At 47.6% G+C, this 26,266-nt stretch overlaps 1 protein-coding gene across 5 annotated transcripts in view; it reads right to left on the bottom strand.

Annotated features, from left to right (window-relative positions):
* Positions 1-26,266, bottom strand: part of Iqsec3 (IQ motif and Sec7 domain ArfGEF 3) — a 101,152-nt gene that overhangs the window by 60,016 nt on the left and 14,870 nt on the right. For all 5 annotated transcript variants that reach the window (XR_009057251.1, XR_009057250.1, XM_057771686.1 and 2 more), the window contains exon 2: positions 8,424-8,507. Coding sequence is in view for 2 of the 5 variants with exons in the window: in XM_057771686.1 (XP_057627669.1) it covers positions 8,424-8,507 (84 nt within the window). In the remaining 3 variants the exon portion in view is untranslated. The remainder of the gene's footprint in view (positions 1-8,423; positions 8,508-26,266) is intronic.

Below are 26,266 nucleotides of genomic sequence, written 5' to 3'. Positions count from 1 at the left end.
TTTCCCCCCACCACATGGACCCGAACCTCAAATTAGGAGCCAAGTTTATTCTTTACATTGCTTCTGTCGGGGTATTTTGACACAACGGCGGTCAAAGTAACTGAGACAGGAGACCCGAAGAGCCAGGGCCCAGCCTGCAGAGGGGAGACCCTAGGAGCAGGCCTTTGGAGATACACTCAGCCTCTTTTGCAGTTCCCCATCTCATCATAATTTGAACAACCCCCACACAAGCTTCCAGCGCCATGAAGTGAGTTGCTCTGCCATACTGTTCCCTCCATGATGAACTGAAAACCCTTGGAAACCATGAGGCAAAACAAATCTTTCCTCCTTGAAGTGTTTCTATCAGATACTGTGGTTGTTAAGACACCAAGCTAATTACTGCTGGACTCTGCAGAGTTGGATGTTCAGGATCTCCAGAGAGTAGGACCTGGGTTCTAACACCGCCGTAACTATGGAGCAAGACTCCCCACTGGGTTCCTACTTCCGTTTAGTTTTCCTCCTGCGAGGCTTTTTGTCCCAGCCTGGTCTTTCTTGCTGCAGTGGGAAACACAAGCTACGATATCAGACGGGTTCCACTATTTCCCTCAGTCCCAGTGGGAAGGGATGCCAGGTGCTGTGGCATCTGAGACGATGGGCATTGTCCCAAACCTCTCCACTACATATTGACTTTGGGAGGAAGCCTTGGAGACCCCAGCTGGCTCAGCAGCTGTGGGGGCAGGACTGAACCATAAACCCTTGAGATCCAATTGATTTCTCATTTCCGAGGAGCAGACAGGCGAGCTCTGGGCTGGCAAGGAGACTTTTCTGATACAATGCCTGGCTCTCTAAATCATCCCAGCCTCCATGGTGACATCTCAGGTCTGGTTTAACCTCTCCGTGTCCTGCCTGATGTTGAGAAAATCCCCCAATCTGTTGTTCTAATTCCCTGGTGTTCATTCGGGACACCCCCTTTTATGATCTCAGCTGCATTTTGGTCCCCTTATTTAGAACCTGTCTTGAATGTTGGACTCTTTTCAGCCAGTACCCCATTAGTCATAGGTGAGAACTATGGATGAGGTTTTCTGCCCGTGAGCCCATCACCTCCTAAGCCTACAAGAGGACCTCTCTCCGAGGGGTCCAGCACAGTGAATGCTCTGCTTGGTACCTGAAATGCATCCCCCAAGCCATGTGTCCGCTGCTAATCTGTGGCTCTCTGGGACATAGAGGGACATGAGGACATGAGACCTGGTGGGAGGAAGTTAGGGCTCTGGGAGTGCTCTGTAGAGGGATGGATAGAGATTTCTCAACCTTTGCCTCCTTTCTCTTCTCTTCCTTCCCTGTGAACCCAACTCTGCTTCCATCCCTCTTCTACCTGGCTGCCATGAAATAAGTAGTGTCCACCATAGCGTGCTCCCTCCATGATATGTGGTACCCCAGGGTTCAGAAACAATGGAGCGGTCATCTTTAAAATCTTGCATCTCTCCCTTACTCTGTCTCCCTCCCACCCTTTTTCTCTTCCCCTCCGTGTGTGTGTGTGTGTGTGTGTGTGTGTGTGTGTGTGTGTAAGCCTCATGCATGCTAGGTAAATGCTCTACCATCAAGCTAATCCTAGAAAGTCCAGCTTTCAAACAGCTAGCATTCATTGGGTTCTTAGGACATGTCAGGCATCTTTCCAACTCATCATCATATTTAATGCCCCCCCAAACACTCCAAAGATGAGACTCTCACTATCCCTGCCTCATACCAGTGAGAGTGAGAAACATCAAGTCACTTAACCAAGGTTGGAGTTTGTAAGCACTGGGCCTTGACTTGAACTTGTGTTTGAATTGTCCTAGTCGGCACTGTCACCTGCTCCTCACCACACTGTCATAGAGTCTCCCAGCATCCGTCTTCTACAGCTCAGCCTTTCACTACTTCCTGCCTTTGGGAGGCACCAAAACCCTCTGGGGATCATCTTTTACCCTGGAGAGGAGGGGGACTCATGTTTTCAGTGGTGGGGGAACAGAATCCTGCTAAGTTAGATGACTTTATGAATTAGCCAACTCATGTCGATATGATTCATGAATCTCTTATGAATACATTTAGTAAGATAGTTCCCCTAGGGACCCGAGCAGCTCTGGCTGACTGTCTACACCTTCCAAGCTTTGGCATGGACATAGAGCGCGATGGGCACACAGAGTTTACCAGTCTGTATGGATGCCTGTACCTGTGTTCCAAACAAAGCAATGTTTGAACACAAACAAGAAGAAACAGGGCTCATGACTGCCACTGCCTGCTGCTGTCTTTGAACAACTCTGGTCTTCACCTCTGACAGCTTCTAAGCTCCTGGCCTTCTTCTCTGAGGGGGACACAGAATTCTTTCCCAAGATCAGTAGGGAGGGTACTCAGGCTGCCACTTAAGTACTGAGAAGCATGTGGCTGAAGATGTGTCCCGGGCACTTCTTGAGGGTAAAAGGTGAGGGCCAGCCTCCTCAGCCCTCTTCCAATCACGTGTGTCCTTGGATCAGGAGTGAAAGAGTGTCCTCCGGGGACACTTCTACTGGGGTTTGACAGTGCATCCTACATGTCACACTGGAGAAACTGAAGCACGGAGAAGGGATGTCAAAAGTTCTGGGTTTCTGGGGACCTCAATCGTACATCAGCTGGAACCTTCCTTGCCGGAAGGCTCATGACAGGTCACAACTCCAGCAGAGTCCCCAAGCCCTCCTGTCCTGTGCTTTTACATCAGTGCATGGATTCTCTTCACGCCTTTGTCTCCTCTTTCTACACGTTGGCCTTCTTGGTCTCTTCAGCAAGAGTTGACATTTTTAGTTTTCATTTGGCATGATCTTCCTATGTATCCCAGGTTGGCCTTGAACCATTGATATCCTTGCCACAGCCTCTGGCATACTGGGATTACAGGCATACGCCACCACATCTACTATGTTCTTTAAGTCATCTCAAAGGAAATCTCCAGAAGCCTCCTATCGTAAAGCATTTTAAGCCTCTAATTTCAAACCTTCAGAATGCCTGAGACAATTAATCAGTCTTTCTATAGATTATTTCTTCTTTTTTTATTTTCCTTTCCCCCATTCTTGGTTTGATTTAAAAAAAAAAACAATTGAGCTGGGCAGTGGTGGCGCACACCTTTAATCCCAGCACTCGGGAGGCAGAGGCAGGTGGATTTCTGTGAGTTAAAGGCCAGCCTGGTCTACTAGACCTAGTTCTAGGACAGGCTCCAAAGCCACAGAGAAACCCTGTCTCAAAAAAACAAAAAAAAATCAATTTTTAAAATTTTTGCTTTTATTTTTTCCGTCCAGCATTAGGTGCCATTGTAGAAATTATAAATTATCTTTATGGGCAGGTGAAAGGTTAAATGATAAATGAACCAGTAAGAGATCTTTCATAAGGGGAGCAAAACAGAGCTCAAGAAGCTGTGGGTTAGAAAACCTTCAAGTCCCCAAGGAGAGACTGCTCCCAGGACCCCGAAAAGAGCGCCCTGAGGACCCACACAAGTCAGTTTTAGTAAATGAAATTTAAACGGCATCACCAGAAGGCCAGGAAGACTGTGTTGAGCACTGTGGGAACAGCAAGGCACTTCTCGGGCACTCATTCTGTTCTGGAAGATCACAAATGGGCTTTTGATGGGACCAGAAGGGAGGCCACACAGGTGCTTGGGTTGGACTTCTTCACCTTCAAGACCTGGTGCTTCTGACCCTTTCACGCGGCTCCCAGGCTCAGGTGAATGCCGTCTCTGGGGTACTCAGACGCCCCAGTGAGAAGGACTAGACCTCCCTGGTCAACCCCCTGCTCTGCAGGGGCCACTCTGCCCCACATTTCCGTAGTGGGAGGTTTCCGTCCCTACCTGAGGCCCATTGGGTCAGTTGTGCCATGTCAGGATAGGACACTGAAGGATTTTCACAGGTTCGGGGCTCCCCAAGGGCTCTTCCACATAGCCGCAGAACCCCTGAAGGAGATAAGCAATTTTCTTGGCCTCCTCTGCCATGCACTGCCCTCTTGGTGTGAGAACACCGAGCCCCTAGTTCTAGCACCTAGGAGGCAGGAGGACTGCGGCATGCACCTTGAAGGATACCGAGGGAAGATGCCCCGGCAGTGTGACCTGGATGATACTTCGGCTTGTCTAAATCCGTGAGTGGGATGGGTTTCAGGAAGCCCCAGTGACTAAAGGAACAGGCTCGTGAGAACTGTAATTGCCTAGTAAACACAAGCTGGTCCATTGATCTGTTTCAGACCCATTATGGCCAGCTGGGTGAAGGATAGAGGTGATAGATTAGGGGTTTTCCCAGGCCAATGCAGGATCTCCCTGGCAGCTTTTCCGGAAAGATGCCGCCTGAAGAGTATCAAACCAGTTCAGCATCCTACAGATCTCCAGGACCTGCTGGAGGCATCACTGGTCAGCTGGTTCCCAGGTAAGGCATGCGAGTCACGACCCAAGTCATGTGTGGTGGGAAGGGGAGCCTGGCCAGGATTGGAGGCCCTGGACTTGCTAGCGGTGCAGACCAGGGGAGAATTCAGGCTGAAAGATTCTTTCTTCTTTTTCTAATGGTGGGAAAATGCACAACCCAAGGCATAGAGAAATAAAACCGTGGCAGGTTGTCCACTCAAATATTATCAATAGTTAATGCTGTGTGACTATACACAGTTTCATTTTTCTCTCTTTATTTCTGAATCCACTAGACCTATAAAAGGAGATATATGCTCTTTAAGATCAAATGAAATGGCTAAAAGGATTTTCTTGAGCTCTAGGGGAAAAAATCCCATGTCAGCATCCAGGGAGAAAGTTAGGACTTGGAATTGAACCGGTCTCGTTTACCAGATTTCGCTAGTCATGATCTTTTTGCCAAGACACCTAGAGTCCTTGTCTGCACTTGGACCTCACATCTGTCTCACAGATGCGCGGCTATGCAGGGGTGACTGCCTGGAATAAGGCGGCAGCGATGGGGAAGGAGCAGGCACCAAGGGAAAACTCTCTTCAGGATGTTGGAGCTCCAGGCTCCCCAGCTGTGAGTCCCTGTTTCTTCTGCTGGGTTCTCCCTGCCATTTGCCTTTCCTGCAACCCACCTTCTGTTGCTCTAATGGAAGCCTATAGTCCCCATCTAGTCCCATTACCACCCACGGAGAGAAGTGGGCTGCAATTCCGAGAGCTGTTGGGAGGAAGCTGGCCAGCTCTTGGGTCATCCATTGTTCTGAATGTCACTGGGCCTGTGGCTGCAATTACAAGCTTATTCAGCTCCCAGAGCACAACCCTGTCATCACAGAAGTGAGGAGGAGGTAGAGAGGGGCCAGGACCAGGTTTGTGTCCATGCCCCCCCTCCCCCCCAGCCAGGGATAGGGGAAAGGGAGAGTCTTGCGGATAGCTGCTGTTTCCTGCCTGGCCACAGCAATGATGAGTCCTGGGCTCCTCTAGGTCTCCAAGCACCCACTTGAGGGTTCACTTCCCTGGCTGGCAGGCACAGGTTGTGTGCCTGAACAGTGTGGGAGTCAATTTCATTGGTGTCCACTATAATCCTGCCTCTTCATCTCGCTCTGCTCCAGGCTCGAGGGTCGTCCCTGACACAGCTACCAGCTGCTTCTCTGGAGTCCTGGGGAGGCTCTCCTTCCTTCCCTACGACTGGGCTTCTCTGCTTCTTTGGGAGCCAGTGGGGATCCCTCCAGACCCCTGTGGCTTTCTGTCTAGAGTATTGGCCTCAGGCTCACACAACTGGGCAGATAGGTAAACTGTTCTTGCATCTCCTAGGACAAGAGCCTAGGGACTAAGAAACAGATTGGTCCCCGACTCACCCCTGCAGTATGGAGTGGGGTATGGGGGGCTGAGGGGGGAGAATGATTTGCTACAAACTTGTGTTGACCTTGGCCTCAGCTGGAAAGCAGAGGAAGAAGAGGAGGAGCTTCCAGAATGGACTAGAAGATCTTATTTACTGGTTTTGGGTCCTCTGTCACACCAAGTCTTCTGTAGAGACCAGCTGGTTTATCTCCACAGGTCCTCTGGGGACGACAGAGCTGATGGGAAACCAGTCTGGCTATGGATTTTAGGGTAGCCCAGAGGCTCCTGCCAGCTCCCCCTGTGCTAGACTCTCTGCCTGGCCTTTGACCTTCACACAGCCTTCTCAGGAAGTTCAGTCTGTTGTCTGTGAGGTGTGTTGCCTGGTCTTGGAAAAGGGATAAAGACTATGCGGGGATCAGTGACAGGGTCAGGAACAGATGCTGGGAGTCTAACAGAGAAAACTTGTCGTAGTTGGAGTGTCCCCAGAAACCAGCAACAGACAGACAAGTTGACACATTAATTGTTGAGTATTCCTCCCAAAGGATCCAAGAAGCTGTTATCTTATCAGATCAATAGATAAAGCAGACTATAGGAAACTATAAACCAGACAGACAGGAGTAGAGCTGAAAGCGGGAGATAGCCCACTGACCGGGCATGACTGCTGGTCCATGCAGAAAGGGTGGGACCTGAGAGCGCTTCTGGGACCTTCCTGAGAGCCTCCCACCTTCTTCCTCTGGCACTTCTAGTCTCTAAGTCTATTGCCTGAGCTTTCAAAACGGACCCAGCAAACCTTCTGGGAACTAAGAGATGGGTTTTCCTAGTATCTACTCCAAGCCTTGAAAACAACCTTCAGCTTTTGCAGGGGTACTGAACCCCTTCCTGTTGGTGCTGGACACGGTGCCCCAGGGGAGCTCTGTAGCAGAACACGGAAGAGCATGAGGGTGGAAGGGAGGCAGGGAAGAGTCTGCCACACCTGGGCTTCAGTGTCCCTGTTCACCCTCACCAAGGAAGCCCTGTCCTTAGACAGTGCCAGCACAGTGTTCACAGAAAACCCAGAAGACTGCTGGGGTGGGAGGCACCCTTCTCTGCTGACCCAACAGGGACAGTCCACAGGAAGGAGTCAGGGCCCTCTGTCTCATCCAGCGGTGTCACCTGTGCACCCCGAACTCTACTCTGTTTTCTCTTTGATGTTATCCTAATGCACTACTGGGTGGGGCAAAGGGGTCTCAAAGATCCACGTGAGCCTTGCGGGTCTTATGCCCCTGGGCTTGGCCCCAAACGTGGCAGAGACCATGCAAACCCGGGTATACTTGGCCCTTCCCCTTTGTCTCCCCTACCCCAGCCTGGCTAGCGTCAGGGAACCCCTCCTCTTCCTAAGCCTTGGATTTAAGGACCCTGACTACGAAGCAAGCTCTCTGTTGGCCCCACCTCCCCTTGTCTCTGCTTCAGAGTCTTGCCATTTTCTCAGTGGCCTCCTCTTGAGTAGCAATGCCTTTACGTGTGTGTGTGTGTGTGTGCATTTGTGTGTGTGTGTGTGTGCACGTGCATGTGTGCATGTGCCTACCTTTTTATATTCCTCATTGTTTCCCAATGAAAGAAAGGAGACACAATCATAGAATCATCGAATCTCAAATGTGAAAATGGTAAGTATTGGGAGTTCAAGACCCCAAGTTCAAGCTCAGGTGTGGGTCTTTGTTCTATGACTGTCCATGACTCATCTGACCTCATTGTCCACTCATTCGCAACAGGGAGGGTCACCTGCCAGCTCTGCCTCACTGAGCGACTCGGAGATCAGTGACGTTACACGTAAGTGCTCCTTTCTAGGCGGACCCACCCTTACTAAATGGATGAGGAGCCCGCGGGCCGGGGTGTCAAAGATCTCAGGTAATTTCTACGTCTGGAGACTGGAGATGGGGCCAGAATACAAGTGTTGTGAAGGGGAGAGAAATGCAAGGAGAGAAATCGGCAGAGACCGAGAGAAGAGCAGAGGTGGAGGGAGGCGAGAGTGATGGGTGAGGAGAAAGGCCACTAAAAAAGCACAAGGCAGGAGGGAGCCAGAAAACGGGGCGGGGGTGGGGTGAGGGGGGCGTGGTGAAAGCATGAAGATCACAAGGACCATGAGGCCATGGAAGACATGAGGGACTGTGATTGGCTTAGACAGAATGAGGACAGCACAGGGCAGTGACACCACGCCCCACTGTGTCACCACTGCCCTTGTTCTCTGGGTTGTCAGCCAGCTCAGTGAGGGCTGAGAAATCCTTAAAATTAAAGCCAGTCTCCTTGGCCCCTTTTTGGAAGGAGAAAGATTGGAAGGAAAACCGAATCTGCCACAGGGAGGCCAGGCAGTGTGTACCCGTTGAGCTTCCGCTGAGCCCAGCCACCCTGTCGCAAGGAATACACATAAATGTAGAGTCAAATTCATCTCTCTTCTTTGCCAAATCCATAATTTACACAAGATGCTCAGAACATGGCTGGGATTGGAGCAATGGGGTATGATGACCTTGAAAAGCGGGAATCACTCACATAGGGCCAGAGGAAGGGAAGAGGGATTGGAAGATGGGCGGCAGAGAAAAGCAAACAGATCACACAAGACTAGCAAGAGGCCAAAGCAGCTAGTGTTAGATGCTGGGCTCAGAGAGGAAGGAGATTGGCAGGGGAGGGAGGAAGGTCCAGTTCGCACCTTTGGGAAGCCAGGTCGGAGCAGGCAGGCTTTTGCTCGGCGTCAGCGGCAGGGCAGCAGAATTGGTGCAGCACGGTCTCATTCCTGCGGGCAGAGAGGGGAGGAGGTCAGAAGGTAAGGCAGGCTCAGCCAACTCTGAGGACCCCTCAGCATCTCCCCCAAAGCCGGCTGCCCTTTCCCTGCCTGCGACCCCCAGTGCCACGCCCAGGTGACCACACACTGCTCTGGAGGAGTGTGCCGAACACATTTCCGTTCATCCAGGCTTTCTCGATTGTTCGTGGGACAATTGAAACGCAGGCCCTGAGCACAGCCTCCCTGGTTTCCCGCTCTTGTGCTGCAGTGAGCGTCCCCACAGGAATCTCCTATCTGCGAGTCTCTGTTCATGGAGATGCCTTTTATCCTAGTTAGTTCTTTATGACCCTGTTCCTTAGAAGTTCTGTGAGGCAGAACAAGGTCTAGACACCTGTGACTTGAGGACTCAGCCTCCATTAAAAGCCCACCATTCAGGCAGCCATTCCAGTTGCCTCCTGGAGGTTCAGGGATGTAACCTAGGTGTCTGATGGAGAAGAGGAAGGGGAAGTGTGGGTTCTAGCTGGAACTCTGGAAGGCCAGCTGTATTCATGTTTCACCATTGTGGGCCTTCATCTGTCTATTTGCTCTATTGAGACAACTTTCACGTTACTGAGGGGGTTGAACTGGAGAAGCAGCTCTCAGCCCTAGCTGCCTGTTAGAGCCACCAGATTTTAATATATACCAGTGCCTAGACCCTGCACCCTAGGGACTCTGAGTCACATGGTCTGGCAGAAGTTCAAACACCAGGGCTCATTCTAAACTCCAGGCTGCCAAGGTCCCTTCCCTGCTACCACACTGTGATTCTGATACCTGATGTGTGCCAAGCTCGAGCTAAGACTACATTGACTGTAGAGTGAAGTTACCCAGCCCTGTTGTCAACGTTCCCTTCTTACGTCAGAGAATGCTAGGCCTAGAAGGATCCTGGGTCACCTGAAAGAGGCTTTTGGACTTCCTTTACGCCCAGAGTACCTTGTCCAAACCAGAGCTTCCCTTAAAGCACATTTTGTAGAACAACAAAGGGGGAACAGTTATGTCACTAGGGAGGTGAAATTCTGTCCCACTTCGCAGACCTCCTGGGCCCAGTGTTGAAATCTGCCTCCCAGGCACCTCTTAAGAGTCCCTGAGTCAGCCGGGCAGTGGTGGCACACTCCTTTAATTTCAGCACTTGGGAGGCAGAGGCAGGTGGATCTCTGTGAGTTCGAGGCCATCCTGGTCTACAAGAGCTAGTTCCAGGACAGGCTCTAAAGTTACAAAGAACCTGTCTCAGGGGTTGGGGCGGGGGGAGTTCCTGAGTCCTGACACCAGAGATTTATATAGCACACAAAGTTCAGCTATAGCCATAAAAAAAAGTAATGCTGGGGCCTATGTTAAGTAGATAGTTACAGAGAGGGTATATGTTTAGGTAAGAAGAGAATGAGGAGGAAACAAAATTATATAACTTATAAGCTGGGAAATGTTATTGAACAAAATGGAGAATAGGGATGCCATTAAGAAAAAGATATCCTGGCACTGCGGTTTATAGGAGGCTGAGGCAGAAGGATCTGTTTGAGGCCAACCTGGGCTACATAACATGTTCCAAGCTGGCTGGTGCTATGTGGTGAGACCCTATTGCTAGAAAACAATGCTACTATAAGTCAAAGGCAATAGACTGGGGAGGTGCATTTTACCACGTACAGCAGAAGGCATGAAAGTTTGAGTCTAATGTTCCCCATGGGCTCCTGTGTTTGAACACTTGGTCTAACTGGTTATGCTCTTGGGAGGGGGGCGGTTGTTGAACCTTTAGGATAGGAGACATGGCTGGTAGAGCTGGGTACCTAGGAGCTCTTTCTGGTCCCGTCCCTTTTTCCCGAGTTTCAAGCATATAAATAAAGCCACACTGCAAATTTACACTACCACAGACCAGTGGTTCCCACCACCATGGTCTAAGCTGTTCCAGCCACCACGTCTTCCCTGCCATGTTGGGCTGTGAACTTTAAAACTGTGAGCCAAGATAAACTTCTTGCACCTCAAGTTGCTTTTCTCAGCTATTCTGTCAATTGATATTCTTCTTACATTGAGCTTTAATATACCCTCATTGAAAAGACAACCCCAAGAGAGAAAAATGTGGAAATAATCATGGATAGAAGAGAAAATCTAAAGAGCCAATAGATATATAAAGAGATGTTCCATATAACTTCTAGCCAGGAAAATGCAAATTAAGGTAGCATGGAGGTACAATAGCTCATCCATCAGATGAGCAAACACTAAGAAGATGCCTAACTGCTGGTGTTATTGAAGCTGTGGAAGATGGGGGTGGGTGGCTCTCAGTTCTGCCTGAGTAGGTATAAATTCTTATAGCTGCTTTGGTGAATAAAAAGGATATACCTTCCTATCCAGAAATACAACTTCTTGGATTTTATACTTGCAGCAGTGCATTTATTCCAAATGTTTAAGGGAGTATTGCTTTGGGGGAAGAAAGAGTAGCTAGAAACAACAGGAGTCCCCAGGCAGCAAGGGATGGATAAGATGGTGAGACCTTCACCCATATCTTGTAATTACATGCCTGTCCAAAAGAATCAGCACTTATCTCTTGGTAGATGGAGGTCAACACTCACGGCTAAATGAGAACATCCGGGAAAGTATCTAGCACAATCCCGATTTAGTAAGGAGCAGCGACCTCCTCCCTGAGCTCGTCAGTTTTTTGTCAACTTTAAACAGCCAGGGTCATCTGGGAAGAGGAAGCCTCAATTGAGAACATGCTTGCATTTGATTGGCCTGTAGGGAAGTCTGTGGGGGCATTTTCCTGATTAATCATGGATGAGGGAGGACCCAGGTTACTGTGGGCAGTGCCACTCCTGGGCAGGTGGTCCTGGGTTCTGTAAAGGAGCAAGTTGAGCAAGCTAGGGCACAGTGCTCCCTGGCTCCTCTGTGGTCTCTGCATCAGGCCCTGCCTCCAGGTTCCTTTCTGAGCTCCTCGTCTGACTTCCCACGGTGATGGACTGTGATGTGGAAGTGTAAGCCAGACAAGCCCTTTCTTTCTCAAGTTGCTTTTGCTCATGGTGTCTATCACAGCACTAGAATATAAACCAGGACATCCCCCAAATGTGAATTCGAATTCAACATGTGTGCACTTCCTGGTTTAAGAGTGCAAATTAAGCTGTTAACTTTGATTACTGCAGTAGATGAAGCTGGGGGAAAATGAGGTCAGAAGTAGAAGGGGAAAAACAATGCTTCGTGTAGCAGTAACCAGGAAAGTCAAATATAAATTTGTGCTTAGGCTATCTATTACTGTAAATTCATTAAAGCAAATACACGCTTGGATGGGAATAGAGAGTATTAGAAACCAACACAAATACTGATGCCATTTCAGGAATCACATATAGTTTTTACATTGAATTTTCTAACTTAAAAGGTTGTCAATTCTTAGTTATAACCTATGATTAAAGATTAAGAATTCAACAAATATGACCTTGTAAAAGATTGAGGATTGAGGGCATAGCTCAACAAGAGAATGAAGGCTTAGCGTGGACCAGACCATGGATTCAGTATCTAATATGGACAAAAAAATGAATAAAAGGACAACAAAGAAAATAACGGGGGCTGGGATGGTGGCTCAGTAGTGAGGTGCTCCCCACCTAAACACGAGGACTTGTGTTCAGTTGCCTTCCCAGCATTCCTAATAGTTGTAACCCTCAGCTGGGCAGTGATGGCACACACTTTTAATCCCAGCACTTGCAAGGCAGAGGCACGTGGATGTCTTTGAGTTTGAGGCCAGCAGCTGGATCTATAGAGTGAGTTCCTGGAGAGCTAGGACCATTGAATGGAGAAATCTTGTCTTGAAAAACAAAACAAAACCAAACCAAAAACTAAATAAAACAAAAAACTGTAAGTCCAGCAGTGGGGGCACAAAAATAGGAGTATCCCTGGCAACTCACTGGCCATCCAGTCAAAGTTCGATCAGAGATTGAGATATGCAGTATTAGCCTTTCTCTCTCTCTCTCTCTCTCTCTCTCTCTCTCTCTCTCTCTCTCTCTCTCTCTCCTTTCTTTTTCCATTTTTTTTTGAGACAGAGTTTCTCTGTAGTTTTGGAGCCTGTCCTGGAACTAGCTCTTATAGACCAGGCTGGCCTTGAACTCACAGAGATCAGTCTGCCTCTGCCTCCCCGAAATGCTGGGAATAAAGGCGTGTGCCACTACTGCCTGTCCAATCTCTGACTTCTACAGGTACATGATGTACACACACATATGAACACATACCCAAATACAGAGAGAAGAGGGGTAGAGGAGGAAGAATAAATAATGAGGAAAAATACATGTCTGACTCTAACCTCTCATATTTGTGGATGAGAACTGAGGCCCAGAATGGAGAGACGGTGTGTGTACCACTGGCTTAGGAACAGTCTTCCAGCTTCCTCTACTCCCTCCTCCCCAACATAAAAAAGTAGCAAATGCTTTTCATTTGATCAGATATAACTCGCCAAAAGAAAATCTCCCCAAAATTAGGTTTGGGGAAGGCTTTTATTGCTGTCTTTTCAGTAGAATAAAGGTATCCAGCTAAGGAATCTAAAGACCACTGGACAAATGAGTCAGCTGAAGAAAAAGAACAAATCATTCAGAAAAAAAAATGTTCCCCACAAAAATAGTAAATTGTCCTATTGGTATATCACATTTCCAACAGGATAAAGTTTCATAAACCTTCCCAAATGCTTGATTCTGCGTTTCTCTACAGATGTATAATGCAAATAGTATAATGTATAGTCCCAGTCCAATTAAAGATTAAACTGGCTTTGGAGTTGGAGTATGGCTCTCTCCTTCTCTAAACCCAAGCATGCTTATTAAAGTGAAATCTAAAATCATTCTCATGTCAGAAGAGCCACCTGATATGGGACAGAAAAAAAAACCCAAATATTTAAGAACTATTTTATTGTTACTAATATCATAATCCCTTGATTTTTTTAATCCCTTGATTTTATATTGACCCTTTAACAGTTTTTAAGGTAGAAAATTTATAATATGTATTTATATATGCATATATAATAAACTTTTTATATTAATGGTCATATAGAGTACTAAATAATTCCAGAAAAAGGTTTCATCTACCTTGCTGTACATGATTTTGGGTTAGAGTCTCTACCAGTTTTCTGCAGTGAACTATGAGCACGCCTAACAGTGACCTTTGAAGTCTCCATAAGTAGGATGGGGCCCACAATGATCCAGGACTATGATAACACAACTAAGTTGAAAAACACCACCTAAAGATCAGAACAATTTTAAAATGACTAGCTGAGATGATCCAGCCTAACAGACTACTCTAGCCAGAATTCGAGAGAAACCCTGCACTTTCCCATTTTGCAGACTGGACAAAAATTGATACAGCTACCTCTCTGAGGATTTGATAATTAACCCAGGTTTTTCCTTTCAAGACCATTTAAAGATACGATTGCCCCCAGACAGCAGGAAGTATATTTAAGAATACAATGCCCACATTCCCAAGAGGTGGGGTGAGTGGTTTTTGGTCATTCAATGGGTTATGGATATTTGTCATTGTTTGGGCGATTGTTTACAAGATGTTATTGATAATGGTCAGGAAAAAAAAGGCTAAACAAAGAAAACTAGATTCAAGGTTCTTGTTTTGAAAATAGAGAAGAAGGATATAGGTAGGATAAGATAAAAAGGCAGATTATTGAATCTGCTTTTTAAAAAGCAACTACTAGTTTTTAATGTTTTACATTGGATTGGATTTTTGTATACTGTATACAAATTTTGAATATTGATACAAATTTGAGATTAATTTTGTTAGAACATACTATACATGCATTTCTACTATACAACTCATTTAACAATTTAATGCAAATTTCTAGTCCTTGAAAGTTATTATTACCAAGTGTTTAGAATAATAAGGAAATGCAGGTTAGTTAATTAGTCACCTATTACAATCAAACTTGTAACCACATTAGGTAAGTTTTCAAGGTCAAATAGACATATATTTTAAATAGGTCATCTTCAAACACATCAGAGATCTACAGAATATGGCATTTAAGATGTTTTAATAACATTGGTTCTTTTTCTTTTTTTATGATAATGAGACATGTCTGCTCTTGGTAGCACCAATCTACTTCGGAGAAGATAATGGGCATCAAAGAAACTCCACATGGAGTTTACTTTCTTTGTGGCAGAAGTAAGCCACTGGGCAAGAAAATGCCCTTGCCTCAACTACTGACATTATGCTGGGCAAGCATAACACAAAAGAGAATGACTACCAAACATTGTCAAGACAGGGCGGGACAGTCCTTCAGAATATCTGGCTTCACAGAAAAGTCTTTCAAATATTCTAGGCCTTTAAGCTAAAGATGGAAGCCCTAACATTGGAGAGGAACCTTGGGTGACTGTCCAGGTAGTCAACTATTTCTGTCATTTCTCACATTTTTGGAAGTCTCTTGCTTGCACTTCCTGCTTACTCAATAATATTTCCTTCTCGGGTCTCTGAGGTATTTGAAGACTAGATGGCTATAGTTATAATTTTCCTTGTTTATGAGACTAGAAAATGAATTCACTAAAGAAATGTAAAATATATAAGGTTGAGAGATATCAAAAGATAGTTTTAGATGGTAACTGAAGTTGCTATAGAAAGTAAAAATTAGGTACAAATCTTTGAACTCACCAAGATAAGATAGATAATGGAATATTTTCTCCAAATTTGTCAAATGCAAATGGACTAGACATTGTTGTACTAATAGATATACTTATTACCTATATATTGTATATAGTTATTGTACTTATTGTATATAGTTATTCTTATATTAGTTATAAGTTCTTTTTATTTTAGACAAAAAGGGGAAATATAGTTATGTTTTATTTATGTTTTAATAAATAAAGCTTGCCTAAAGATCAGAGGCCAGACAGTGTCTCTAGAAGCCAGACAGTGGTATCACATACCTTTAATCCCAGGATTTGGGAGACAGAGGCAAATGGATCTCTGTGAGTTCAAGACCACCCTCGGCTACATAAGATCAGTGCAGAAACAGATTCATGTGGTGGTGGCTCACACCTTTAATTCCAGTACTAGGGAGTCACATGCCTGTAATTTCAGCACTAAAGGGGACTATAAAATGAGAGGAGACAGAGACTCAGCGCTCACTCTGCAGTTGCCCAGCCTTGTGGCTTGATGGTTTTGCTTTCCTGATGCTCAGCTTGAACCCCAATATCTGTCTCTGGGTTTTGATTATCATTGCTACACCTATGACCATAGCAGGCTTAGAGTTCCTGGCAAAACCATCAAGCGCATAGCCAGACAAGCAGCTTGTTGCCCAGCCAGGCAATGATATTTCAGGAATGAGAACCCAGCAAGCCACAGTTACCAGCTGACACAGAGTGCCTGAGGGTACTGACTCTGTTTCTGAGGCAGGATGTGAGCTGCTCCACTGCCTAGTCATGGAAGACAGGCCCTGAGGGTCACCCAGATCCTCAGTTTTCTAGCTGCACTGACACATGCCACAGGTGATACACACCCGATGTCTGGGAGTCCTTCTGCTCTCCTGGCTGGCTGGCTGTCTTTTTGAGCTTTCTCCTATGATGTTCGTCAGTGACTGAGGCTTCCAGTCCTTCTCTTGCTGCCCCTGCATCCACTTCCTGCCCTGAGATCTCCCCAGCTGCACATAAAACTCCCTTCTTGATCTTCCCTTGAGGTTTTAGTTCACACTGAGTCGCAGGTTCTTATCCACTCCCCTCCCCGAGGTCATGCTCCCTGTCCCCTGATCTGGGCAGGCCTTGGTTTCCATTAAAGAGGGAACCAAAGAGCTCATCCTCACTAAGCTGGAAAGGGATCTGTGATGGGAAAGGCTCTTCCAGTGGCCTTCCTTCTCTGGAACTCAGAGCCCCAGCGTGGTCATGAGGAATACAGCAGACAATTGGAGTTCTAAATTAAGGATACTCTACTAATGCTCCCCCAAACTTTGGAAACCATAAAAACCACAGGCAATGAAATCTGACACAGCCGGAGGCCACTGAGGAGACACGGCAATGACCTGTGATGTGTTAGGAGCCCAGGCTCTGGACCACAAAAGGGATACCAGGGAAGTGCAGACAAAGAGTAAGGTTTGGGTGATCGCGACAGATGGTAGCTGACAGATAAGTAAATGACAGATGATAGACAAAGGAAGTAGTAATTGTGCGTTGTCGCTTGATATTGCTTATTGTGTTCGCTCATGAACACTTGACAAGACTATTATTTGTTTTTACAAAATCCAGCACAACTCAGTAGAAGAGGAAAGTGTGGTGCCTTGTGCTGGTGACCTGACAGTGGTGTATCAAGTTCACGCACGTTTGCCTCCCGGCAGCTCTTCATGGGGTGCATTGTCAGCCTTGGGTACAGAAGAGGAAGGAGGCAAGTGACTTGTCCACACTCATTACAGTGTGAACGCAAAACACCTCCACCCAGGGCCATGCGTTTCATCACGGTTGCCAGCTGGGGGCCATTGTTTTGATGTCTGAAGACCCTTTAGACATGGAGTCCAGCAGGTGGAGGGAAGTCGCTTCAGGCAGGCCTATGGAGCCCTTTGCTTCCTGGTCTGGCTGCCATGCAAGGAACTCTACCACCCCCTCCCATATCCTATATTGGAATGATGGACTGGCCTCTCCCCACACTGAAACCCTGTGTCAGAATAAACATTTTCTTTTCTAAGCAGTTTCCACCAGTATTTGGTCAGCACGGCAGGAGAAGGAGTTACTCCCATCGCAAGCTGACTGCAGCTAAGGTACAATGGTAACTGATCTAGCTGGTTCGGGGATTGTGGCCCTGGCCGTCTTTTATAAGTCCTTTGGAAAACTGAGAGCAGTGGTTAGCACAAGGCTGGCTCCCATTACATTGACAAGGGCTGAAACTCCAGTCTGGTTGAAGCTGGGAAGGAAGCCATGATGAGCATGTAAGTGGGCAACCACTGCCCCCCGCGATTTCTTCCACTCAGGTCTGACACTTGCCCTGACCTTGTCCTGGGGCCTGTGCCTGGTTCCGAATCTTTAGGACATGGGTTCTTCCTCTCTCCCTCCCTCCGTCTCTTCCCACCCTTCCTGAGATCTGTGCCCACCAGGAGGAACTGTGTTCTAGAGGCTGTGAAGGAGCCCTAGAGACAGGAGGAAGGACCGTGGGTTTCTAGGGTGGCGCCGGCATCAAGGCAATTCTAGGACAGACTGTCACAGCCTGTTTGTGTGAAAGGTCAGGGTCTCTGAGTGTAGTCTGTCTGTCCACAGAGCCCAGATGAATCCTTTCTTCCAGGCCTGCGATCTTGTCACTGTCCTGTCCCAGGCTGGCTTGTGGGACAGCTTCACGGCACTTTGAGTCCCTGCACAGGGATCCCAATCTCCATGTCCTTCCCTTGAGTCACTCACTTATCTTTCAAGGCCTCCATGTTCTCAACAGTTTCACAGGCCAGCAGCGACATCTGGGCGTTTGAGGGCTCTTAAGAGGAACAAGTGCAACAGCAAATAGGCTCATGGTGACAGGGAAGGCCATGTAAGTGGGTCCTTCATTCCTGACCACAGTGTCGAGTGTTGACATGGCTGGACAGTTCCTGGGTCTCTCTCACATTTCCAGTGGGAAGGCAAAATAGTCATCTGACATTTTGGTAAACATACTCCTGGCAAATGGCCCTGCAATTGTATTTACCTGAGATACAAACACATAGGGAAACAAAACTATTCATAGCAGCAAATATTCATAGTGGGGGAATAAAAGGAACCATTTAAATGCTCATGTATCTGCTAAAGGCACGAGCAAATGCTAACATATCTATACTGTGGGATACACACTCTAGAAAGAGGAACCAACCCACCTGCCCCAACGTGCATGGATTCCCATGCATGCCAGTAAATTAAAGCCAGTCTAGAAATGGCAGAGATGGGGACAGGAAGAAGGTCTGTGTCAGCCACATGGGAGAGAAAGGACGGCCACAGAAGGAAGCGCTGGTCATCTGGGGCTATGAGCCAGGCGGTGGTGGCTCACGCCTTTAATCCCAGCACTTGGGAGGCAGAGGCAGGCGGATCTCTGTGAGTTCGAGACCAGCCTGGTCTACAAGAGCTAGTTCCAGGACAGGCTCCAAAACCACAGAGAAACCCTGTCTCGAAAAAGAAAAAAAAAAAGCTCTACATCTTGCTAATGACAGTAGTTCCGCAACTTCAGGCGCCTGTCGGGGCCACATGCCCTTAGACTGAGCGGATCCATTGTACATAATCGCACCCTGATAAGACTGATTTGAAAAGAGGAAGAAGACCAAATCTGTGCTCCTCTCTTCTCCCCTCTTCCTTTCCCCAAAGGCTTTTAAGCCGTTTCATCTTTAAATCCCCTCCACCCAGCACCCTGGGTCACTTAAGCATTAACCTCCTTCCCAGCTGCAGGATGAGATATGGTATTTTTCCTCTTCCTCCTGCTGGATTGCATTTGCGGAGACCAGATGGCTCGTCACTGAGCCAGAGGAGTGCAGGGGCCCCAGAAATGGGACACTGTGGAAGCTAGGGTGGGATGGTTGAATGGGAGACACGTGGGAGAGTCCCTGGGACATATGGCGGAAATGACCTGAACTGCTGATGCACATCTGTAGACACACATCTGTATGCACTGCAGCCCACTCTGGGATGGTCTGGTCATCATGAGGCTCCTGCCCCTTAATTGTTTGCTTCACCGAGTTGTGGGGATTTGGTTTGTCTTGGAATGGGAAATCACCATGAGAGAAACATAAGCCTTTGTCGGGGCAGACATTTTTAACGATTACAGCTATGAGTATCAGTCTCTGCCCTGGGAACTCGGCAGCCACAGCTCGCTGTGGATGTCAGTGCAGCTGTCCTCTGCTTGGCTGTACAGTCTGACACCGCACAATCCCACAGAAGGCTGTGAAGGAGCTCGGCATGGCAAGTGATGACAGCTGTTCCGGGCTGGCTCTCATGGCACAGAAAGCAATGTTTGGCTCTTCTCGGGGAATGGCAACCACCCAGCCAGGTTCAGGACTCTTCCTGAGCCTGCCAGGGGCTGACATCTGTACCTGGAGCCCCTACTTATCTCTCACTCCTTTGGGGCAGCCTTTCCTTGTCTCCCTATCCTTGCCACCTGGGGACAGATGGGTGACAAGAGTCCTGGGTAGGAAGCATTGACTTGTCCCCCCATCCAGACCTTCCTTGAAAACGCACGGCAACTCATCAGGTGTCCGTGTGACGATGAGGTGGGTCCTGTGGTAACACAGTGTTTCTCTCTTGAACTCTAAAGACTGGTGGGTCTCCACCAGCCACTTCATGGACTTCAAAGTTGAGCGGGAAAAGATCATAAACCATCCACTTCACAAAAGTATGGCATGGCCTTTTTATGCATTACAGTGCCTTATTAGGTTAATTTTTGAGGAAAATTTTTTTCCTGTGGGGTAAAAATAAAAACAAAAGCAACTTGGAAGGCTTAAACCTATAATCTGAACACAATAGTGGTTCTCAACCTTCCTAATGCTTCAACACTTTAGTACAGTTACTCGTGTTGTGGGGACCCCCAACCATAAAATTATCTCATTACTACCTCATAACTACAATTTTGCTACTGTTATGAATCTTAATGTAAATACCTGATATGCAGGTATTTACATTAAGGGTAGAGACCCACAGGTTGAGAACCATTGCTCTAGTCGATGAGGTAAGAGGATTGCTGTGGGTTCATGGCCAGCCTCAACTAAATAGTGAGTTCCTAGCCAGATGAACTACAGAGCAATACTCTGTCTCAAAAGCCAACCATGCTCCCTCAAATACAACACCTAAACTTGCAAAAATGTTCTAATCCAAAGTCCTTGATTGTCGCTGCTGAACCTAGACTCATCTCACTCAGCCCTGCCCTCATCAGCCCCTGTTCCTCACAGCCTATGGGAGCCTTGCTGACATCAGTCTTTCCTAATGCTGCTGTAAAATCTTGACCACTGCTTCCTCATGGAGGAAGGGATTCCTAACTAACTCCCTTGGTCTCTTTTGTGTCGCTGCCATGAAATCCCCGACATTGTATGTACCAAAAAGAAAAGGTTTGCTAGGCTCAGGGTTTTGGAGTTCAGAAAGTCCAAGCAGTAAGGCTCTGGGAAAGTCTTCCTAGATGCACCCAGACACGGCAGTTGGCACAAGATGGCCAGTATGTCTGTATGGCAGAGCTCATAGGGCATGAGTACCGGAGAGCCGAGAGAGGACAAGCTAAGTTATGACAGGCCACCCTCGTGGGACCCAGTCAGTTCTTGTGATGACTAATCTATTGCTCCGAGAGCAGCATTAATCCCTTAAATCTCAGGACCCAATCACTTTCCATTAAGCTCCACCTATTAAAGGTCACACCACCTTCACGGTTTCTGTATTGAAATATAACGGAAACCAAGCTGTAATATGAATTTGGGCAGGGACAAGCTACATCCAATATGTAGCAAAAAACGAATTTCTTTAAAGAGTAGGAGGAGGAGAAAATGAGTTAAAACACAAATGGGGGCTGCTAGCAACATGTCTGACTTAGGCCATCCTTTCCCTTTTCCGTGTGACTTTGAGGAGCAGGCGTAATGTCCCCTCTATTTCCTGTCATGCCTGCATCTCCTGCTGGCCTTCAAGGTCAGTAGTGTCCTAGGCTGTTTCATTTTGGCACATAAACTTGCTTATGCCTCCCATCATAAACCCATGATTTCCCTACTAATAAAATCCTTTCTTCCTCAGCCAGCTCCCAGAAGTGTCTGTGCTAAGGGAGCCTCCTTGCACTTTGCTCTCTTGTCCACATGCTGGACTCTGGGTCTTCCTCAGACCCTCAGCAATACCTCCCCAGGGAGATTCCCAAGTATCTTATTGCCCAAATGAGGGAACTTTCCAGTTCCCAGTGGACTCAGCTCTGGCAGGAATCGGGGGGCATCCTCCATTTATGGGTTCCTTCCTTGGTAGAGAAGTGAACTATTTTGCTTGCTGTTCTTTTAGGAAAAAAAAATGGTAATAAGAGGTAACTGGCACCCTGCTTGGAGGAAGTCCAAGCAGCTGTTACGCCGAGAGGCCCATGAAGAAAGGACCCACCAAGCAGCCTCATCCTCCAGCCATTTGATGACCATCCTGAAGATGAGGTGTGAGGCCCCAGGAAAGCCTCTCCAATGCCGGCTATATGGAGCAGAAAAGACCTGTCTCCAATGAGCCCTGGGCACGTTGCAGATTTCTTAGTGAATAGATTCTTCATTGCAGGCTGAGTTTGGGGGCTGGGTTGTAAGACACCGGCCTCACAGCGTGAGTGTGGCTGTGTGCCTCCAGTCCTTCCAGCTCCTCTATGTGATGCTGTGAGGGAACCCCTCATTCACAGGGAAAACGATTTCACAGGGGCCTCAGCTCAAATCATAGCAGAAGGCAGGGTTCCCAGAACAGCAGTCTGACGGAGATTTGGGGAGATCTGTCTTCAGATCCTGTCTTTTTCCTGCGATGTCTTTGGACTGGCAAGCAGATTCTCAGACCTCTTTCAGTCTGTTTTGCTCAGCTGTTTAAGAGATCCAGAAGCACGTACCTGTGAGCTCTCAGCGGCTCTCCTGATTACTAACAGGCTGCAACACCCAGCTTTTCCTGTCGCATTTGCTGGGGTTTATATGCATCTCACAGCTCCCTGCACTAGAATGAGCTTTCTGGAACCACTCCTGTGGCCAATTCATTTCTACCTCTGGTACAGGACATGGCCTGGCACATGACAGAACAGCCGCTACTTGTCACCGAATCCATAAATAAATTCTGGTTCCCAAGGGGCTGGAAAGCAAGGGGGAATCAAGCGTGTACACACACAAAACACACATACATGCAAATGAAGGCACCGGTGCATGCCATAGACATATGGGTCTATTCATCACTGCCACCCCAGGTGCAAGGTATACAATCTCTTTCCATCTATCATCTCAGAATAACCCTCACTTCATATCCATCTGGAAGGCTTTGGGAAGATTCACTCAGAACAGAAAGTCAGTTTGCAAGCTGAGTGGGCCAGAAGGCTTCAACTCCTCTTCCTTCTCCACTCCAGCTACTGAAAGGCCAGAGTTCATGCTACCTTCTCTCCTTCCGCTTTGCAAACCCAGGCAGTTAGTTGTCCGGCTCAAAGTCTAGTTTAACCCGAGTCACATCAGATCGGACAAAGGGCTAGGTGGCCTCCCAGTGCTAGGCTGGCAGCACCATGCAAATTACAGAGCTGAGCCTTCACTGAGTCTCATCAGCTTCCCTCAGAAAATAGCTTCTTCGTTCCCTGGCAGACTGGGAGCCTGGCTGCTGAGCAAAGGCGACTCAATGGTTCGAGACCATAAAGCCTATCTCAGCTCCACAGGCTGCCTCTCCCAGGGTCCTACGGCTCAACACCAGAACAGCACCAACCACAGACTCCTCCTTCTTCCGTTGTGGCTGTGCAGTGTCTCCAGGAACGGTCAGAGCAAGTCTGGTGAACGATGAGGACTGCGTTTGCACAGTGTTCCTGTCTCACAGTCGTTTCTGACATCCCGAGGGCTCCGTGGCTAATATATACTTAATAGTACAGCCTAGTTAATACATTCTGTTAATAACTATACTGATGTATTGGTGTCATGCAGATGATGGAAAACTAAAGTTAATGGTGGTCTGATGACCTCCCGAGGTCCCACACGCAGCTAAGACTTCAGCTGTGCCTCTTGCGTGACTTCACACTGCCTCTGTTGTCCTTTATACTCCACTGCTCTACTCCAGGCATGCGTGGGGTTGGGGTGAGTGGCATCTGGGCTGTTGATCATTCCTTCTGTAGTGAAAGCTATTAGAACCAGACAAAAGCCCTGGGCCTCACCCAGCCAACCACTCATCTTGTAGCTTTAACTGACCTCTAAGCACTAACTCTGCACATGGCACGCACCCACCTTGTAGGCTCATGGAACACCTACTTTCTTCTGATGAATTAGTCAACGTGTAACACTCAACACACTTTTGCACACCCACTTGAGTAAACAAATATCCACACATGCAAGCACACACACAGCCCCTGGTGCCAAGCATATCTGTGGTCACTTTCCTTAAACACATTCCTAACTTCATGCTCACATTCAGGGTGCTCATAAAAATGCAGGGTTCTTATCTAAACTTCTAGCTCCCCAAACCTATGTATGCACAGGAAGCATATCTGTGCACACACTCATTCTTGGACATGCAGACACACATGTACATATTTTTACATGTATGCACTGTAGGTGCACACATACCATGAACAGGTAACCCTACATGCTTATACTCTGAGGTCCAACCAAGGACCTTCTGTCAGCTACATGAGCCCTCTGACCATACAGACCATGGACACAGTCAAAGTCCTGTGGTGACCTGTAAACCGCCATCCCGTGGCTACATCTGGAAGGCATTTCCCAATCCTGTAGCCTAGTCCTGTCTGGCATGACAGAGATGAGCAGGTCAATGCCAAGTTCACAGCTACGACATGAACAACTGTCATATGGCAAGGCACCATTAGTGTTTTTTTTGTCCCCAAACACTGGTTTATGTACCAGACTAGGCTTTGCCTGGGGAAGAGAGACTATTGCCTAGGACAGGGATGACTGCATCAGGATTTAACAGGCTACAGCTTGTGTGAGGAGCCAGAGGATGGCTCTTTTTTTTTCCTCTATGGCCTTGGGTAGGTCACCCTAATCTGTCAATCAAATCCTACCTCTGTGGAATAGGGATAATGGTGCATTCCCACCAGGGCTATGCGGATAAATACGGCAATAAATGCCCATAAATGGCATGCACAGCAGACATTAAGTATACCGGATGGAATATGGAATAGCAGTGAGTGGTCTCTCTATTTGGCTCTTAGCCCTTGGGTTGTTTAATGCGCTAGTGGATGACATCATCCCTCTGCTCAGGATCCCCTTGACTCCCATGAGTCTTAGCCCCACCAGCTTCTCTAGAAAGCCCTCTCTGTCCACAGCTTCACCCACCATCCTTGCTGTCACCTATCTAGGTCTCTGGACCCTCCTTCCCTTCTTGTTCTCTTAGAACACATGATTTCCTTATGGCCCCAGGGTCTCTGCATCAACTTCTCTCCCTATAGAAAGGTGTTTGTGCAAATTCAAGCCCAGGCATCCCAACGCTGGCAATGGAGCTCGGCCCCTATTTTCTACTGATTTTAATTTTTCTCTGCTCAAATGTCATCTCCCCAGGGAGGTCTTGCCTGTCGCAACTCTCCTCCAAGTCACCCCTTTACTTTTCTTTCCGTTTTTAGGAGCTTAGATGGCGCAGTCACGAGTCCCCCCCCCCCCCCCGCTGTATTGTTTATCTCCTCCCTGTAAGGAGATGCATACAAACACAATGGCAGGGCTTTTGATTTGCCGGTAAGGCCCCAGTACCAGGGATGGCAGCAAAGGCTGGCATGCAGGAAGCACTCAACAGATATGGTCCACGTTAGCAGAGACCTGACTCCTCCCCGAGGAACATCAATACAATTGTCCATCGCCAGCAGAAACACCCACCATTCCCTCTCTCCACTCCCCTCGCCTACGCAGTAATGCCCTGGGTTTCTAGCCTTGTTCTGTGCAGTGTGAGCATGCCGTGCTGGAGTGTGAGCTGGCAAAGGATTGCACTGGGCTGATCTAGCCTAGTAATTTGTAAACAGAGAGGGGCATCAGAATCTGAGGGCTTATTCTGAAGCCCTGATGGCCGCCCCACTTCCACCACCACTCCCTTGGGACCATGTCCAGGACAGACACCCGGGCAGTTGCATTTGGCAAAATCTTCTCTGGGAAACGTGGATGCCTGTGACTGCAGTCATCCACTGGAGGCAGGGGAGAAGAGGCTGCGAACAGCACGGAGCTGCTGCTGCTGCTGCTGCTGCTGCTGCTGCTGCTGCTGTCTGGGTTTCGATCTGAAGAGCAACCCCATGTGGCTTGGGTTGTGGAATGGAGCCTAGTCATTATGTTTTACTAGGACATATTGAGAGAAAGTCTGTAGGGCATTCACACAGTGCCCACCCCACGGTAAGAGCATGGTAAGTGCATGCTCGCATTTCCTGTGCACTTACAGTGATTAAACAATTATTTTCCTCCGGGAATCTTTGCTGATTGCCTTGCGGTGCTTTGGTTAGGAGTTTTCCTGCAGTGGGTGGCCAGTATGTGATGCTGGCTGGCATGCTGCTGAATGGAGCCTGCTTTCCTCCATTGTAAAGAACACCCGCCCCCCCCCCGAATCACCCCGATTTTCACCACTCTTCACGGCAAAATTCATCAAAGAGATTTCTTCATTGCTTTATGCAATCCCCTACATTCTATCTTCTTTTATACTTCTCACTGGGGAAACTTCAAACACCACTGGCTAATCTATATCCCTATATTTTTTTGTGGAATATTTTTTAAACAAACCCCAGAAATAATATCACTTTATTCAGCAAGTATTTCTAACAGGTAAGAACTTATAAAAGATATAATAACAGTATCATTATCACACCTACGTAAATTAACGGTAATTCTCTAATCTCTGCTAAAACCTTGTCTGCATATAAATTTTCCTGGTTGCCTTAAAAATGTTTTTTTCCAGTTGCTTCATTTAAACCAGGGAATCAGGTCCACACGTTGGGTTTAACCTTTTCTCTGAAGCCCCTTCCTTTCCTCCCTCAAGCCTACCCTAATTCAACTTTCCACCACTCTCCCCTTTTCAAGGTCACAATTGATTAAATATTGCTGAAGGCATTGGGTATGGGCATGGACATGCTGGGCACTGTCCTGCTGGGCATGAGCATGGGCATGCCCACAGTGACAGCCTCTGCTGCAATTCCTGCCAAGCGCTTCTCAT

Source organism: Chionomys nivalis, chromosome 1, assembly GCF_950005125.1.
Source record: "Chionomys nivalis chromosome 1, mChiNiv1.1, whole genome shotgun sequence".
In the NCBI taxonomy this organism is placed as follows: domain Eukaryota; kingdom Metazoa; phylum Chordata; class Mammalia; order Rodentia; family Cricetidae; genus Chionomys; species Chionomys nivalis.
Note: the sequence above shows the minus strand (reverse complement) of the source record. Positions and strands in the feature narration are given on the sequence as shown.